The sequence below is a fragment of the Uranotaenia lowii genome, chromosome 2, assembly GCF_029784155.1.
Source record: "Uranotaenia lowii strain MFRU-FL chromosome 2, ASM2978415v1, whole genome shotgun sequence".
Classification (NCBI taxonomy): domain Eukaryota; kingdom Metazoa; phylum Arthropoda; class Insecta; order Diptera; family Culicidae; genus Uranotaenia; species Uranotaenia lowii.
Genome location: NC_073692.1, coordinates 171,694,109 through 171,713,151, shown reverse-complemented (window position 1 = coordinate 171,713,151; position 19,043 = coordinate 171,694,109). Strand labels below are relative to the sequence as shown.

Here is a 19,043-nt window from a genome sequence, read left to right as displayed (position 1 = left end):
GCTTGAAACTACCGGCAACTCTCTTCGTCGTCTCAGCGGCTTCCGGTTTTCGTTTTCCCCCCGATCCAGACTTCCTGGCTGTCGACAAACGTTCCCCAAACCATTTAATTACATTTGTAACGGTTGATTTGGCAACTTTTAGCGATTTTGCCAGCTTTGCGTGCGAATAGCTCAGATTTTCGCGATACGCGAGCAAAATTTTGATACGCTGCTCTTCTTCCTTGGACGGCATTTTGACAACTGAAGAGTGAATTCCAAAATCAAAATAGGAGCAACATTCTACACACACACACACCCAATTTTCTAATTTTACGAGAAAACTTTGACCTTTTTTTAAATAAAAAAATTAGATCTTTTTTGAAAATGATAAGGTAATTTTAAAACACTAAAATTTATAGAAATCGGTTGGAATCTAGCTGAGTTACAACAGCACGAATGAGTAAATTCACGTCACAAAATTTAATTTTTTGTTAAATTTTATATGCTGTTTTGACCCTCCTGAAGGTCGGATTTTTACAAATCCAACATAATTTAGTTAATTTTTCCAAAAGTTAGTTATATTCAAATCAAAATACCAAAAAATTGAAAAAAAATTTTTGAATTTTTTTTTGTTGAATTTTTTGTGAGAAACAGCAGTAATTTTAACGTTTTATTTTTTGTTTCGCTGATAGCCGTTTTACCATCTTTATGGCATTCGTGACTTTATATCATCAACTTTACCGTTGGCAAATAGTTATTGAAAAACTTATCCGTTACAACTGTGTTCGATGTTTACTCTTGGGCTCGAACTTGCGGACATTGGCTCAGGAAGCAACTGATTTGCCAACTGAGCTATATCAGAAGCCGAATTTTAACGTATGATCCCGCAATATGTTGCTTTTCAAGAAGTGCTTATTAAAATAAGGAAAAAGTTAGACGAAGACACTGAAAATTCATAATTGTTAAATTCGGGACAACATAAAATTTGAAGGTTCTGAAGAATGGTTCAGAATAACTCGATATTTTGTGACGTGATTTCAGTCAACTACCCTGATTAAAGTGAATGAATTCACGTCACAACTTTAAATAAGCATAACTTCGTTCATTGTTCATTGATCAAGAAGCTATGCACGTCAAATTGTGGGTAATTGTTTTTTCTACAACTCATTTCAAATCACCAATATTCTATTTCTACAGAGAGAACAGGAATTTAAAGTAGTATGTACTATCCGATCAGGAGAGAAAAACTAAATTATATCAAGAAGAGATATTTTGATACTAATTTTTCCTATCTAAATGAGTTATTATTCAGTACTCGTAGGATGTTAAAATATCTCAAATTATATCAAAAAATCTTTGCGATCATAGCTAAATTATATCAATTTTAGATATGCTCCTTTCAAGATTATATCTCATTCAGATAGCATAGTTTGATATTGGACAGAACAAAACCTATCAAAATTATAACTTATCAAGATATGAGTGCTACGAGAAAATTTTCTAGTGGGATGTTAATAAACCACATTATTTGCTAAAACCATGCTCCATTTTTGGATTCCACAAAATTGGATTCAATTTTATGGATCTGTTGAGCGAAACTCATTATTGTACCCCGATCAGGAGGGAAAAACAAAATTATATCAAAATGAGATATTTTGATACTTATTTTCTTCTATCTAAATGAGTTATAATTCAGTACTCGTAGGATGTTAAAATATCTCAAATTATATCAAAAAATCTATACGACCATAGCTAAATTATATCAGTTTTTGATATGCTCCTATCAAGATTATATCTGGTTCTGATAGCATAGTTTGATATTGGACAGAACAAATTACATCAAAATTATAACTTATCAAGATATGAGTGCTTCGAGAAAATTTTCTAGTAGAAGGTCAATAAACCACATTATTTGATAAAACCATGCCCCATTTTTGGTTTCCCAAAATTATGATTCAATTTTATGAATCTGTTGAGCAAAACTCGTTAATGTAAGGTTTGAGCCGTTGACTTCGATGTCCGTGTTTCAGAAAAAGTCGTACGTATATCAAAATAAGATATAATCATTTTATTTTAGGGCAATCCGAAAAAATCTTGATCAATGAATATGAGCTCAACCCCATCCAAGTTTGTCAATCAGAATAAGATATAATTCAGATTAGAGAAACTTAAAATCGAAAATTTGGAGTACTTGATTATAACTGAATCAGATGTAAATATCTTGGTGAGATACGTTTGAGTTATTATTTTGATATGCTCTCCTGATCGGGACGGTTTGGGCCGTTGACTTCGATGTCCGTGTTTCAGAAAAAGTTGTACGTATATCAAAATAAGATATAATCATTTTATTTTAAGACAATCAGAAAAAAATCTTGATAATTGAAAATGAGCTCAACCCCATTCAAGTCTGTCAATCAGAATAAGATATAATTCAGATTGGAGAAACTTAAAATCGAAAATTTGGAGTACTTAATTATAACTGAATCAGATGTAAGTATCTTGGTGAGATATGTTTGAGTTATTATTTTGATATGTTCTCCTGATCGGGTAAAGTCTAAAATGGTCGATTCTAGCGTGAATTCACGTCACAAAAGTAATCGATCACAACAAAAACAACTAAAATTTGGTAATTACCAAATTATATTCATTATGAAGGAAATTCAATTTGCGGCCGTTTGCTACATTTTTTTTTTTATTTTCAAGTTAATTGGTTGACTTCTAGAATGATAACTGTTCAGAGAAATCCGGAAAAACGATTTCACGTCACAGTGGAATGTGTCAATAGACCTTTATTTACCAAGGCATTACAAAATTTTGAATATCCGCTTCAGATACAACACTTTGGACAGGGCCGTAGGAAGAACTGCCTCATGGGTGGGGTTTTGGTTACCTTTTTTTTTTTCTTTATAACATTTTTGTTTGAAAAAATGCAAGCATAAAGACAAATATGTGTCACTAGGAGTATTCCATTATTCGGGCTTAAGTTTATTAACATTAATGTGTATTATTCATTATTTTTAAAAAGAAAAATCCTAAAAGTTTCCAGTTTTTTTTAAGCTTTAAAAATAAATAAAGGATTTTGAAGACTTCATTTGAAATAACAATTTTGGTTAAAATGATATTTCATTAAGGAATAAAATTAGAAAAATAAGTTGGTGTTTTAAATCAGATTTATTTTAAACTCTTGATAACTCGCTATATTCAGATTTGAATATAGATCTTTGATTTTGAAGTTTATTTAATTATTTAAATGCTGTGAGAAAAAAAGCAAATTTAAAATAAGATTTTCCATAGAACGCAATCTTTGAAATGAATTTGGATCTTATTGATTTTCACCTGTTGTTTTGGTTTTTTAGGCTATTTTGAATAATAATTCCGAATCTGAATTCCTAATTTGAAATCGATTTCCGAATCCAAATTCTAAACAAAATTTCTCAGTATCCCAATTAAGGGCATTTTATAACAGAATCCTTAACCACTTATCTCTTATTTGAATTTTGAATCTTTGTTTTATATATGAATTCCTTAAATAATTGCTTCAATTGTTTATTCGTAGTTCAACTAGTGAAGCGATATGAAATGCTGAATGATGCAACTCTGATAATTCAATTCAGGATCGCCATAATAAGCTGTTTTAAGTTTTCAAATTCTACATATGGTTAGAAGTTAAAATTTCATACAATCCAAATCTTATAAATGTAAAACCAAGATTTGAATCAGGATTTTGTCCCAACGATGAACCGAATCAAGAATAATAAGTTGGATGAAGATTCCACAATCCGATCACAGGCCACAAATTTTTATTTATAAATAAAATTTTAACCAGAAACAGCTTCAAGATATTTTCCGCACTAATCCAGACAGGACAAATTCGGGCTTTTATAACTAAAAGCCTTGCAAAATCCGGGCATTTGATTTCAAAGTTTACAACCCAATATCTGGGCAATATCCAGGAAAATTTGGAAATTTTCAAATTAATATCAAGAAGTACTTATAAATCTCGAAAAATTGTGTTATTTCATCATAACACATCACACAGTTTATTTGGATAACATTTGCTCAAAAAATTACTTCAGAAGCAAAATTCATAATTAAAATCACGCAATTCAATTTTTTCTTTATTTTGCAAAAAAAAGTGATAACATTCGGGTTAAATCCGGGAAATCTGGCAACTTTGATAAGCTTAATTTTAATAAAAATTTGAAATTAGGGACTCAGATCTGTTCAGTTGATACACCAACATATTCTATGAATTACATTTGATAGCGTTTTTTGAGTACTGGCTTTAAATGTTTATCAACAAGTGAAATTTTGTGTTTGTTTTGTTTTGGATACCCCTTCTGACCATTTATATAGAATACTGAACCATATTGGAGATAAATTTTCTGAATTGGCTGATGTTACATGGCATAAAGTTAGTTTGAACTCACCGCGGGAGAGTCGTTTGCACTTGCTCCGCAGTGTGGATTGACAAGAGTGAGTATTATTTTCACAACTTTCAGGATGTACTGAACATTTATCATAAATTTTCTGCTTTCACTTGAATACCTCTTGAATGAGTTTCAAACACTCACCTTTTCATCGAAAATTCGGATTTCAATGCCCTTTTTTGTAGCCAAAATATGCAAAACAAGAACACACTGTTCATGTCTAGTTCTAGTCTAGTAATTAAATAGTGCAGTGTTTTTAGTGAAAAATTTAAAGCAAGTTTAGTTTATCTATGTCAGATTGTTTGTTTGAGCCTAAGCAACAATTTGTAAAAGAAGAAATCAGCACCAACATGTGAAAAGGGTCTATGTTCATTTATGACGTTTCGAGAAAAACGCGTTTGAAAATTTTGCAATCTATTTTTAATCGCTAATTAAATTTCACGAGAAATTTTGCAAGTCTATATGTTCATAACGGTGCGTGGGATCATTCTAAATATGTTTTTATCGATACGACGGTGTTATCATGAAAAAATAGCTCGCAATTGTTTATAGACCCTAGCTGGAGTATGAAATTCGTCTACATGTTTTATACACCCTTTGCTTTGTACTGTATGTCTCATATGTGTGAGCGAGATGGAGATAAAATTTCTCCTATTTTTTGACAAAGGCTTATTGAATGTTTTGCATCTAGACCGTTTGCTCTGTTGTGAAGTAAAGGGTGTATAAAACAATCTGTGTGAGGATAATGTCATTTTATGGCTCTAAATTGTTTAGATCCTTTGCTCAAACTGCATTATAAATCTTATGGAAACTGAAAAACTAAAAACGGTTTTTGTGTTAAGTAGAGCTTATATTGGGCTATTTGAATCCACTGAAAACGGGTTTTGTTTACTTCGTCTTTAATACCCTTTTCACATGTTGGTGCTGAAATATTTTTTAAGTTTTTGACAACAGAGAAAAGGTGATCGTTTACACTCGCCCCGATGTACCTTATTTTAAATCCTTGTCAAGGAATAAAGCAAAATAATCACTCAGTTTCAGTAGTTTTATAAATAGAAACTACTTAACGACTTATTTCAGATTATAAAAGTGTATTTTTACGACTGAAAACCAGTCCTTAGATAATAAAAATTTAAATAGTTTTTTTGATTGTCATGGACTAAATGTATGTATGCGCCAAAAGCAAAAGAAAGTGAAATACCGAATTCCAGTTTTGGGAAAACGGGTAGATATTACAATCCCTAGTCTCAGGTCTGAAATTTCCATACATTTTCGCATAAATTTGGCGCCTTATGAGACTGTAAAAGTTGAAACAGGCAAAATTCAGAGTCAAATCAGTATTGAATTAATAACGTAGAGAGAATAATCTTTAAACTTGTTCGACATGGAATTATCATCGAACTTGAAATTTGTGACTCTAGTACTCCAGCTTCAAAATTTCCTCAAAAAATAATTAAATTACAAAAGTATATGAACGTCTTATTCGGTTCATAGAAACACGTTTTTTCCGGGATTTTCATCCTTTAGGATGATTCATCCCTTTATCCTCATAGAAACCCGGAATTTGACATTGCATTTTCAACCCAAAATACCTATATTCGTTTGGAGTTGAAACAACTGATGATGAACTTTTTCAAACCACATTTTCAGTACATTTCAAAAACAATTTTTATTTTTAAATAAAGAGATTAAAAAAACAATAAAAAAAATTAAAAAAAACAAAATCTGAATTAAGAAACATTCTTCAATTTATATACAGCTCAATATTCAATACCAATTACTGTTACAAGATTTGAATTAAGAATTCAGACTTTGGTTTCAGATTGTAATATAACTAGCAATCTCGATTTAATAATGCTGGTTTTTTTTCTAGTTGCTGAATTTACATACATAATAAAAATAAAGAGGATTCTTAATACAATTTTGTTCAAAAATCTGTTCTAAATCATTCACTGAAATACGCATAAATTTATACTCAAGGTTACACCGAGTACACAAAATCGGGATTACCAGTGAGAACGGTTTTAAGGATTTATTGAAAAAAAAAACAAACATTTTAAGTGCTTATTTTGCAACAAGAAAAAAGGCAAGACAAACTTAAACAAAAAACAATCTAATGTGTCTTTTGAGTCTACTTGGTTTAATAATTCTACTGATTCTTTCGATTGCTTTGATTGAACAAAACAATCATTTAAAAAATGATATTTTTTCTACAACTCCGCATTTTGTTTTTTTTTTTTTAAAGACCTCCTTTTCCTACCGAAAAAATCATGTCGAAAAGTAGTACTTTTCGGCACAGTTTTCTAAACAGTGTCGAAAAGGCCGGAAAATGTTAGGTCGAAGTTCGCTAGACCGAATGGGTTAATAGGCCAAAGGATGTTCAGCCGAATACGACAATAGAGCGAATAGGACATTTGACCGAAGGTTATTTGGCCGAATGGATGTTAGACCGAATGGTCATCAGGCCGAATAGTCATTTGGCCGTAAGGGCATTAGACCGAATGGTCGTAAGGCCGAATGGATGCTAGGCCGATAAGATATATCAACGCTTGATTGTCTGTTGGGGCGAATGGTTGCTAAGTCGATTGGTCGTTTTTGTAATGGATGCTAGACCGGCTAGACGATCATTCGGCCTAGCATCAATTCGGCCTAGCATCCATTCGACTTTACCATTCGGCCTATAGTTCTTCCGGCCTATCATCCATTTGGCCTGATGACCATTTGGCCTAACATGCATATAAGTGTAAAAGATGTGTTATCGGCCCAGCAACCATTAATTACGATTATTCGGCCTTATGACCATTCGGCCTAACGACCATTCGGCCTAGTGTCCATTCAAGCGGAAGGCCATTTGGCCTTATGAACATTCGGCCTTATGACTATTCGGTCTAAAGTCTGCTTCATTTAATATTGGAACAAATTCTTTTGCTCATTGTGGCGCTCCTAGTGGACGGATTTGGAAACTTTTTTCACCCACGTGTCGGGAAATTCATTATCTTTCACCATGTATTTATGTCATAACACCAAACGATAGCATTTTGTAAACAACCGCCATGGAAGCCGAACGGAGAGATCAAATTGTGCACAGTTTTCTTGAAAATCCATTGTTGTCGGCATCGAAGCTAGCTAAACAGCTTAAAATGCCCAGAAATACCGTATGGCGTGTTATCAAGCAGTACAAGGAAACATTGACGACGGCTCGGAAGCCGCATTCGAAGCGTCGGAGTGGAACTGTCGACCGGAAACTGCGTGGGAAAGTCATCAAGGCCGTATATACCGCGATTTTTTTTTTTTTTTTTTTTTATACATGAGCAGGGAAAAGCCCGCGTTAGTGGAACTTTTTTCATGTTCCTTCTCCAGTGGGCGCAAAACCTCCTCATCACTATTTATTTTCTTTTTTTTTCAACTTTTTCAATTTTTTACAATAATTTGTGTACAATAATTTCGTTTCACTTGAACACTTGAATTTTTCAAATCACTTGTTATGGCTGGAATTTTATTCGGTGGTGGCGGTTGTTGGAGGCGGTGGTCGTTGGCGGTGGTGGCGGCGGTTGGAGGCGGTGGTTGGGGGCGGCGGTATTTGGCGGAAATGAGATAAATAAGAGACAAGACATCTATTAAACCGATGAGGTGGGAATGTTTGCGGCTATAATGCCACTTTCGGATGAAGGGAGGTAAAAATTGATTTTGCTTCCAGCGAGATGAATGAATCTCTGTTAAGGAAGCTCTTGACGTCTATAGCTCACAGTTTTAAACTATTGGATGTTCTAACATCAGGATTTAATGAAAGTAGGAATCGATTTTATGTCTGATGTACATTTTCAGCATCTTTTTAAATTTTTGCGGATTTCTTTCTCCTCTGAGGATCCTTGGTATTGCGTTATATAGATTCTTGCTATAGTATGGAAATGCTTTCCTTGACATTTCACTGTGCGGCCTGGTTAAGGAGAGGGTGGCTGAATTTCGGAGCTCGTACACGTGGTCGGGTTGCTCATATACCATGTTGTGGTGTACATGCTGGTCATTTAGATGGGAGTGGATTATTGAGATAGATTGAAGCTCTCTAAGAGCCTGGATCGGGAATATGGAGTTGTCGGCTTCAGAGTACAAGTTTCTCGTAGGATACATTCTATGCCGGTTATAGACAGCTTTTAGGCAGCGGTTCTGAGCCGCTTGCAGTTTTTTAAGACGCGTAACGGCTGCAGCGCCCCAAATGAATACTTGGTACTGTAATTTTGATTGTATGAACGCTTGGTACAGTAAGGTCATCTGTTTTCGTGGGACAAAGCTTTTAATTTTCCACAATAAACCACACGATGCACTGATTTGTTTTTGCAGTTTCTCTATGTGGTAGTTCCATTTCAGCTTACAATCGATATCTAGGCCAAGATATGTAAAGTGATTGACTTTTTCTATTGGTATGGAGTCAACTACTAGTTCCTCATGCGATTCATCAGTACCCCTGGGTGTTGATAATATCATGTATTTCGATTTTCGCAGGTTCAGAGACAGAAGATTTTCATTAAAATATCTGCTTAATACAACCATGTCATTCTGCATGCTGTTGATAATTGTTGAGACTTCGTTGGCAGTGTAGAACAGCGACGTATCGTCAGCAAACAATCGTGGCTTTCCGGTAATATTTAGTTTGGGCAGGTCGTTTACATACACAAGAAAGAGTAGTGGTCCGAGATTACTTCCCTGTGGTACTCCAACTTGCAACGGTTGAATACTGCTTCGAATTCCGTTGATGGATACAAACTGACTTCTACCAGTAAGGAAACTTCTTAACAATTCCAAAGGTCTGCCGCGTATGCCATAATAGGCTAGCTTTTCAAGCAGGATCTCGTGGTCTATGGTGTCGAAAGCTTTTTTCAAATCAAGAAAAAGCAGTCCTACGTGTTTTTTCTGGTCTAGAGCTCCGTAAACATCGTTAAAAAGCTCGTAAGTAGCTGTTGTTGTACTCGAGCCCGATCTAAATCCATACTGGCAGTTGTATAGAATGCTCTGCCTTTGAAAAAAGTTTGAAATCCTTGTAACCAACATTTGTTCTAAAATTTTACTTAAAGAGGGCAGAATTGAGATTGGTCGATAGTTGTTTACGTCGAATTTAGACCCTGTTTTGTGTATTGGCACAACTTTGGCTATTTTTAGACAATCAGGGAATCTACCGGTGACAAGACTTTCGTTGAACACATCCCGCATCAGTTTTGAGAAAAAAATATGATGGTTTTTGATGAAGTATGCCGGTATTCCGTCGGGACCAACGCTTTTATTAGAATCGAGATCTTTGATTTTGATAATCACTTCTTGCTGTGTAGCTGGTTCCAGGAAAATCGAATTACGAAGTTGAGCTAAGGTTCCGAAAAGATTTGTATTTCTCTGGCTATTGATAGTTGAAGCTAGCTGGGGCCCTATGTTGCTAAAAAAGCAGTTGAAGGTGTCAGCAACAGTCTGTTCGTGACTCGTGAGATTTCCATTTACCATTAGTTTCAGTTTATCTTTTTCTTCGGGTCGGTTTCCGGATAAGGAATTTAAATATTTCCACGTATTTCTGCTGGTAGCATTCTTGAAGATATTGCTGTAATAATCTCTTTTTGCATTTAGTTTGCACTGGTTTAGTTTCTTAGATGTGTGTTTTAATAAGTTTTGAATGCTAAGATCGGACGGATTTCTTTTACATCTTACTAGAAGGGAGTCCTTGATTTTTATCCACTTCCAAACATCTACAGTCATCCAAGGACATACACCTCTAATTCGAGCTCTCACTTCGATAGTCTTCGAATGTTTTGCCTTAAGTTCCAGGCCGCTCACAGTACGGTGCGACGAATTCGTCTCCGGGAAGGAATACGGTCATTCCGAGCCAGCAAACAGCCAAATCGGACGCTGAAGCAGAACAATGTGGCCAGAATCCGTGCTCGAAAGCTGTACGACCAAGTGCTGACCAAGTTCGACGGATGTATTCTGATGGACGATGAGACCTACGTGAAGGCGGACTTTGGGCAAATCCCAGGTCAAAAATTTTATTTGGCGACGGCTCGGGGGGATGTACCTGCAAAATTAGAGTTCGTGTTTGCGGATAAATTCGCCCGCAAGTACATGATTTGGCAGGGGATATGCAGTTGTGGACAGAAAACCAAAGTCTTTCTCACTGACAAGACAATGACATCAGAAGTCTACAAAAAAGAGTGCCTACAGAAACGGATTCTGCCGTTTATTCGTGCCCACGACCGTCCAGTAATGTTTTGGCCGGACCTCGCAAGCTGCCATTACAGCAAAACGGTTATGGAATGGTACGCAACGAACGGGGTCAGCGTAATACCGAAGGACCTCAACCCCCCAAACTGCCGCCAGTTCCGGCCGATAGAGAAATACTGGGCAATCACGAAGCGGAGGCTTAAGGCAAAGGGAAAACTTGTTAGGAACATGACTCAAATGAAGAACTGGTGGAATCAAATCGCCAAAACGGTGGACGAAAAGGGTGCGCCGCCTAATGTGCCGTATTACGGGAAAAGTACGAGAATGTCTTCGAAACAGCAATGAATAATTTTTTTATTTTTTTTTATGAAAGAGTAAAGAAAATGCTACATTTGTATGAAAAACAAATTATGAATTCGTTAATAAATGACTGAACTACACGCAATTGTTTGTGTTCCAATATTAAATGAAGCAGACTTTAACATCCTTTAGGCTTTGCGTTCTTTCGGCCTAACAGTTTTCGGCTGAATAATCCATTCGGTTTAGTGGCCATTTCGGCCTGATTTCCCATTCGGCCTAAAGTTCATCGGCCGACTGGTTTTGGGCTTCATGACGTTTGTCAAAGTTATCTGTACTATGTATATACAGTAATCAAATTCAGTTAACTGTTTATAAAGTGACGTTAATAACACGTAACGAATTGCCTCAAATTGAATATTCGAGGATTCTTTGTTATCTTTCTTGATTTTAGTCAACCATTATTTTTTATAGGTTTCAATTCCTAGAGTCAATTTACATCCAGAGCTGGAGTTTATTCATGCAATATTATTTTTATCAAACTTTAGGGAAAAAAAAATTTCTACTTTCTCATTTCTGTATTTTAGAGGGACATTTTCTCTTCAGTACCAAAAACAAATGACTCTAGCAGAGTGTTGTCTGTTTTATATGTAATTTTCACTTGAACAATTTGAAACAACTTAATTTTGTGGAAATGAAATTATAGGTCTTATCTGCTTAGAGTTGGAGAAAATACAACGATTTCTAGACTAAAGAGTCTTATAAAGACTTTAGAATCCTTAAAAGAAGGTGTTAGGTCTGTGGTTTTCACAATTTATCTATGAAAAATATGACGCAACATAGATATCTCTTGAATTTCTCAAGGGATAATAAATCTTTTTGAAAGCCTCTACTCATTCGGCATAAGAAATTAATTTAAATTGCAGTACACTGATCTTATTCCATTATCGCTTAAGGATCTTGACGTGATTAACTGTTTTTGATGTGATTCACGGGTATATTTGTACTGTAAAATATCTCTCCCGTGTGCGTAAATTGGTTGCGGCCGATAGCTAAAGCTAAATTTTTGGCTATGTACCTTTTCTAATATGTAGGGGAGAATGAGGATACTTGATCCCTGGGGATACTTGATTCCTTAGCTATATCTCGAAACTGGAATGTCTCACAAAGATCAAATGTTCTAGAAAAATGTGCCAAAATGAGCAAAATAACAATGCTTGTAGTTTAAAATTTTTTAACAAAATAATTGTTTGAGTTATTGAACTTTGTTTGAAAAATTTCACAAAATGTAACTTGAAGATCTTTTTTCATCACTTTAAAATGTTCCTTACATGGGAAAATTATGAAAAAAAATAATTCCAATGTATCAATCGTTCGAGCGTAAAATGAACTTCCAAATGCCATATTTTCAAAGCAATGGAAAACTCTCAACTTTTTTTTAGAGAAAGTTTTCTAAAATGTTGATAATGGGTACAATTGATCCCCTAGAGTTGGGTACAATTGATCCCCCTTCCAAATGGCATATTCTTATTCTGAATGGATCGTTATGATTGCTGATTACGAAATTACTAATATTTATCCAAAAACTGATATTTATCAAACAATTGTCTGAAGAAAAGAGCAAAAATAATTAATTTTGTCTTAATTATTAAAAAAAGCGCCTTTAAGTATGCAATGTTATTAGCGTTGAGGGATAGTTATAGAATTTTCTTCTTATGTCTGCTATAAATTGTGAAATGAGGACAAACATGACCAAAATAGTGAATTAAAATTCTATCTTGGGGTTTTGTTTGATTTTTATACAAGGATTAGGGCTTCCTCTAATCATCATCAAGTCAAGTCTGCCCTAACTTCAGAAAAATCGCAATTTTTTTACTCCCACGAAAATGCTTCTAGTTCATCAACGGGTTCAAGTATCGTTCTAATTTTTGGAGCAAAGAAACTTGAAGTTACAAGCTGTCAGAAAATGTCAAAGACGGCGAGTTACTAAATTTTTCCAAAAAGATATGGTGAAAATAAGAAAAGGGGATCAAGTATCCCCACTCTCCCCTACAGCTGGCTGAGAAATTACCATGTTTAAAAACCTTACCATGCGACTCCGACCAACATCACCGCAAAATCTAGCATCACAGCATCGAGTAGTTACTCACACAACTTACGGTCGTCAATTTCTTTTCTTTCTACTTTTGCTACAATTTGAATGTTCAAGATATTCTAACGTCATTGAAGTCGTCGGCTTATCAACGCTTGCATAACTTGCTGCCGGATATTACGAGCATCAAAGGTCAAGCCGGGTCTATCGTGCGTCATACTACTCGTTCGATAAACTTGAAGGAATGAATGTCTAAGAATAAGTTGAGGGGTCAAGTATGTTTGTCCCAGACGATGAGCTGTTAAAAACGTCTCGACGAAAAAACAAAAAAAAAATATGGGTTTGTGAAACACCAAGCAAGAGTTGAATATCTCTTATTATGAGCTCGTTGAGCTAATCTCGATAACTGTGTTTCTATGTTCAATTTCCTGTTTTAATAAAATTGTATAACTCGACAAAATTACTTATGTTTGTTTTCTAGAAACAACTTTGCTCCCAGAATTGACCACTTCGTGGCATCTTCTAAAAAAGGCTTGAACCTACCTTTATTTAATAGCAGTGATTTTCAAAGTGCTCTCTACCGCGCCCTGGGGGCATTGAAAGGGGATGTGAAAGAGTTCAGAACTACCAATTTTTGTTGTATTTCTATACAAATTTGTTCGAAATTACTTCTAGGGGGGCAGTGAGCTCTAAGATTTCAAGACAGGGAGGTGGTGAGTGAAAAAAGTTTAAAAACCACTGGTTTAAAGGAATCAAATTCACACAAATGATTGCTGAAATGATCTATCAATAAATCAACATACATATGTATCTACCGGTCCAGATTGAGGATTATACGCTTTGAATACATGGCAGGAACAAGTATTAAATAATGACACCAAAAATTCAAACAAGGTTTTGCAACACTTGGAAATATGACTTCAAAACTCATCTATACAGAATCACTACACAAAAATGTTTGTAGTTATCTTCCTATTTCAGAACGAAATCAGAAATTCAATAAATTAAAGCATGTTGCTCTGTGTAGGAAAGAACAAGTAACTTATTTTTTTTTTAGTTTTGTCAAGAAAAATGTTATTTTTAAATAATACAATTTTTTAAACATTAAAATAGCTTCGAGTCCCACCGAGTTCCGCGCAAGTTTTAGGTTGGAAATGAATAATAAATAGATAATTCGCATAGGCAAAAAGCTGTGCATTCTTATTAAAGTATCGATTTTAAACGTTAAAAACACACCACTTCTTACAGCATCAGCTTTTTATAAACAAATGAAAACATACGAGGCGATTTTTGATTTTCGCTTATTCCAACTTTGTTTCGTAGACTGCATATCGTTTTGTCTTACCCACAATGTTCTAGATTTTGAGAAAAAACCGTTTTTGAAGGTATTTTTTTTTAATTTTACCATGTGTATTTTGCTGAGATAAAACAATTTTGTAATAGAAATTAAAGCCCTAAACTGCCTTACAAAAAAGTTAGCTTTTTAATCTAGCTATTGGTGGACCCCTTGACTTTATGTTTTATATGAAAACTAGCTGATCTCGTACGAGCTCTGTTTTGCTTTTACCATTAAATATGTGATTGTTCTACAAAATTTTGTAAATAGGCGAAATTTACACATTTTCTTTAAAAATTGTTCAACGATACGAGATATGACAACCTGATAGACAAATTTGTAGGTTAGAGTGTGTAAATAAAATTTATGAAAATTTTGGTACCAAGTGTTTTTGTCATAGCTTTTTATTTCATCTGGGGGTGACACCAAGCAAGGATGCTTAAAGGCGAACACGAAATTATTGCGAAACATTCAACAGGGCATAACTTTTATACCATTGAGTAAAAATCAACAACATTTTGCACACTCGACGTGTATTGTTTACATGCTGTCAAAATCGAAGTCGTGTTTTTCGATTAAACGAAACTAGTCGAGGGAACAAATTCTATCCAAACACCAGGAATTTCCTGACCTGTCGCACCGGCAGTTGGGAGAAAATTTGGAACATTCACCATTCAACCGTCTCTAGAGTGGGTTACCATATCCCGCAACATCAAAATAAGAACATTGAGATCATTTCCTCCAAAAGACACGATAAACGATATACAGTAAAACCCCGCTTATTCGAACTCCGGTTGCTGAGCTCCCACGTTATCCCAGCCATCAGGTTGATGAAAGATCCATATAATTATCAAGCTTTGCACCCGGATGGTATGCAAAACAGGAGAAAAAGGATGTATATTAGAGTACCCCAAATGACCCGACTTTTGAAAAAGTTATGCGCTGCAGGCTAAAATTGAAGCTTGGCCTAGTACAAGATCTCATGCCAAATTTGGGCCAGATCGGATCACGGGAAGGGGTCGCTCAACGAGTCTGAAGTTTGTATGGGATTTCGAGGCATTTTGTTCGGGAGAAACATGAAAAACCAGTTTTCTATCAATAACATTGGTTTCCGTCTGCCGATTTCTTTAAAAAACGGGTTTTCTTAAAGCCTAAATTATGAAAAATATTTCATCCGAAGACTGCATTTCGATAAGAGTTAAGATAAAAAAGTTATTAAGCTTCAAAAATGGGCTAACTTTTTTAACAGTGGTATTCAGCACTGTTAATGAGGCGTCAATATGTTCGACCGCCTCGACTCATTAAGAAAAACCGTTTTTGAAAGAAATCGGTCGACGGAAACCAAAGTTATTGATGAAAAACTGGTTTTTCATGTTTCTCCCGAACAAAAGGTCTCGAAATCCCATACAAACTTCAGGCTCGTTGAGCGACCCCTTCCCGTGATCCGATCTGGCCCAAATTTGGCATGAGATCTTGTACTAGGACTAGGATCAATTTCAGCCTACAGCGCATAACTTAACTTAACATAACTACATCCTTTTTCTATGTATGTTGGTTTTTTTCTGATCAAACGTCTTCAACAAAAAAAGAGTACATTTGATAAAATTGCTCAAAATTGCGCCCATTTCTCGATCAAAAAAGAGTACATGTACTCCTAAAAGAGTAGGCGTATGGTATCCCTACTCCAGGTTTCAGGAGCGGTTGACGTTGGACCACGACAAAGGAGCTGGGAGAATACCGGGACCGAAAACAAAAAGACGGAAGGAAAGGTGAAGCGGATGATTAAAGCAAATCCCAAAGCATCAAGCCGTGATTTGGCAAAAAAGTTCGGCATGTCGCAGAGCTACGTCCAGAACGCAAAAGAAGAGAGCTGGACTAGATAAAGGATAATATGGTCAAAATTTGGTCAAGGGAAAACGCGTGTAAATTGATGAAATCGTTTATTTAAAAAATCAAAATAAATTTATTTTTCAAGTTTAATTAGTTTAAAATTCAGGCAAAATATTCAGTTAGGCTTCCGCTTTTCCAAATCCGAATTGCCGGGCCTTACGCTCAACCCCTGCCATCAGATTTTGTTTTGGGTTTCTATAGGTTCCGCTTGTATTTCTCAATTGAGCGGAGCTCTGGCGTGTTGGGAGGGTTCTTGTCCTTGGAAACCGCCTGCACGTTGTTGGTTTCTTCATAAAATGGCAGCAGACGTTTATTCAAACACTCTTTCACGTAAATTTCTTGGTTGACAGCCCCGGAAGCTATGAAAATGCTGCTTTTCAAGCCACAGGTACAGATGGCTTGCCAAACCAGATATTTCTTCGCGAATTTTGACAGTTTCATGTGCTTGAAAATATCTGTTACCTTTCCCCTTCCTTTTGCCGTATAAAACTCCTATCCCGGAAGCTGCTTGTAGTCGGCTTTGACGTAGGTTTCGTCGTCCATTATCACGCAGTCAAACTTCGTCAGCATCGTCGTGTACAGCCCCCGGGATCGCGCTTTGGCCGTCGTATTTTGTTTATCATCGCGATTTGGAGACACTACCTTCTTGTAAGTCGATAGTCCGGCTCGTTTTTTTGCTCGATGCACGGTTGTAGACGATACACCCAGCTTATTTGCGGCATCTCGGAGAGAGAGGTTAGGGTTTCACTTGAAACTACCGGCAACTCTCTTTGTTGTCTCAGCGGCTTCCGGTTTTCGATTTCCCCCCGATCCAGACTTCCTGGCTGTCGACAAACGTTCCCCGAACACTTTAATTACATTTGTAACGGTTGATTTGGCAACTTTTAACAATTTTGCCAGCTTTGCGTGCGAGTAGCTCAGATTTTCGCGATGCGCGAGCAAAATTTTGATACGCTGCTCTTCTTTCTTGGACGGCATTTTGACCACTGAAGAATGAATTCCAAAATCAAAATAGGAGCAACATTCTACACACACACACACACACACACCTTTAAAATGAGGGGTGTTCAGGGTTTTTAAATGCAAAATTGAAAGAAATACGTCAAGTTGATTGATATTGACCAAATTTTGACCGTATCACCCTTTATACATATACATACAAGGTACAGAACTTCCCAAACCGCGAAGAGCGGCAACAATCGACGGCCTAAACTTGGACACGGATTCTCTTCGAGAAGTTGCTGACAAATTATTGCTACTGTGTGATGGACGACAAAACGTATGTCAAAGCCGATTTAACAAATTCCGGAGTTGGAGTTTTTTTTACCAGCAAGAGCAAGTTCGTTGTGGATGATAAATTTAAGAAGAAGAAAATGTCGAAATTCGCCTCCAAATTTCGCGTTTGGCTGGCCATCTGCTCTTGCGGCCTGAGGAGAAAGCCTTTCATTACGAAGGGCAGCGGTGCGTAAACTCGCTTCGGAAAAAATCATTCCGCTGATTCCTTCCGAGTTTAACTTGTTGTGTGCAGATTGATTTTATCTTCGTTCCAATCACTACGTGTTTCCACACAAAACGAAGAGAACAGTTCTGCATTCAGATACGAATGCCACAAGGATGGTAAAGTGTCGTAGATAAAAAAAAAGTTCTGCTTTGATGTTTTCCATGCATCGCAGGAATAAAATCACACCAACGAAACAATAGAACGAAGCTTACCGTACACAAATGCACACGAGCGATCATTGCCCGATGTAGCTGCGCCTGGTGCGTGGAGCAATACTGGGCAATAATGAAGCAGAAACTACGGAAGAGCAAGATGACAGTCAAAGAAGAGAAGGATATGTTAAGAAAATGGAAATAAAAACTGAGAAACTGGTACCGGATGATACTGTAAAGACTTTGATGAAGAGCATCAAGCGAAAACGCATTCAAATTTTACAGTCAAGGCTACATCGAATAACTTTTCTTTGATTTTTGAAGTTAATATATGTATAAAACCACCCCAAAACTCATGTTTATAAATCTAACGATACACTAGATATCTCAAATCAAGGCTCTTCACGGCTTAATTTAAAATTTCTTTTTTTTTCATTTTAGCTGACAACATGAGACTGAAACTTGCGTTTTCTCTGACACTTTTGATAGCGATTCAATCGGTCACCTGCCAGAAGTAATGATCAATAATTGGACACAATTTACACATACAATTACAAAACTATGCTTTTTTCCAGCCAACACAACCGACAGCGAGGAAATGTGAACGATGAGAGCCAAAAACTGAACATCGTGGCAGACAGTGTCACGAATCTGGCGCAGAAAATTAGCAATGCCATCACCAGTCAGAAGAGTAAAACGGAAATCTTTTCTCCGGTCAGTATCGCCGGTGCCCTTTCTTTGCTGCTTCTCGGAGCATCCGGCACAACCCGAACCGAGCTGGAGAACGTGATGGGTTTCGATTCACGCATCTCGTTCACCGACATTCACAAAAGCTTCGGAAAACTGTTCCGCGAGTTGGTCACCAACGATCCCATCCTGAAGTCCGAAATCCCTTGGCGCGCGACAGATAAGTGCAACAATTATGACTACGATGACGACGATGTGGGAATGCGTGGTGGATTCCAGGCCCCTCAAACTCCGGCCAAACGTCCGAAGCGTCAGTCCGAGTAAGTTTTGCCCTCTTCATTCAAGTCCCTGCACCTTTTTCCCCCACATATACACTGTAGTATACCAACCGATCATATGTACATGAACAGATTGGAAATATTTTGTTTTTATATCCCATTGACGTGAGCTTCTGTAGCATTTTGTTTACCTAATATTCCAC

At 36.3% G+C, this 19,043-nt stretch overlaps 1 protein-coding gene across 3 annotated transcripts in view; it reads left to right on the top strand.

Annotated features, from left to right (window-relative positions):
- Positions 1-19,043, top strand: part of LOC129744205 (serine protease inhibitor 28Dc-like) — a 61,955-nt gene that overhangs the window by 6,642 nt on the left and 36,270 nt on the right. For all 3 annotated transcript variants that reach the window (XM_055736615.1, XM_055736614.1, XM_055736613.1), the window contains exons 2-3: positions 18,317-18,389; positions 18,451-18,882. In XM_055736615.1, the coding sequence (XP_055592590.1) occupies positions 18,325-18,389; positions 18,451-18,882 (497 nt within the window). In that variant the 5' untranslated portion in view covers positions 18,317-18,324. The remainder of the gene's footprint in view (positions 1-18,316; positions 18,390-18,450; positions 18,883-19,043) is intronic.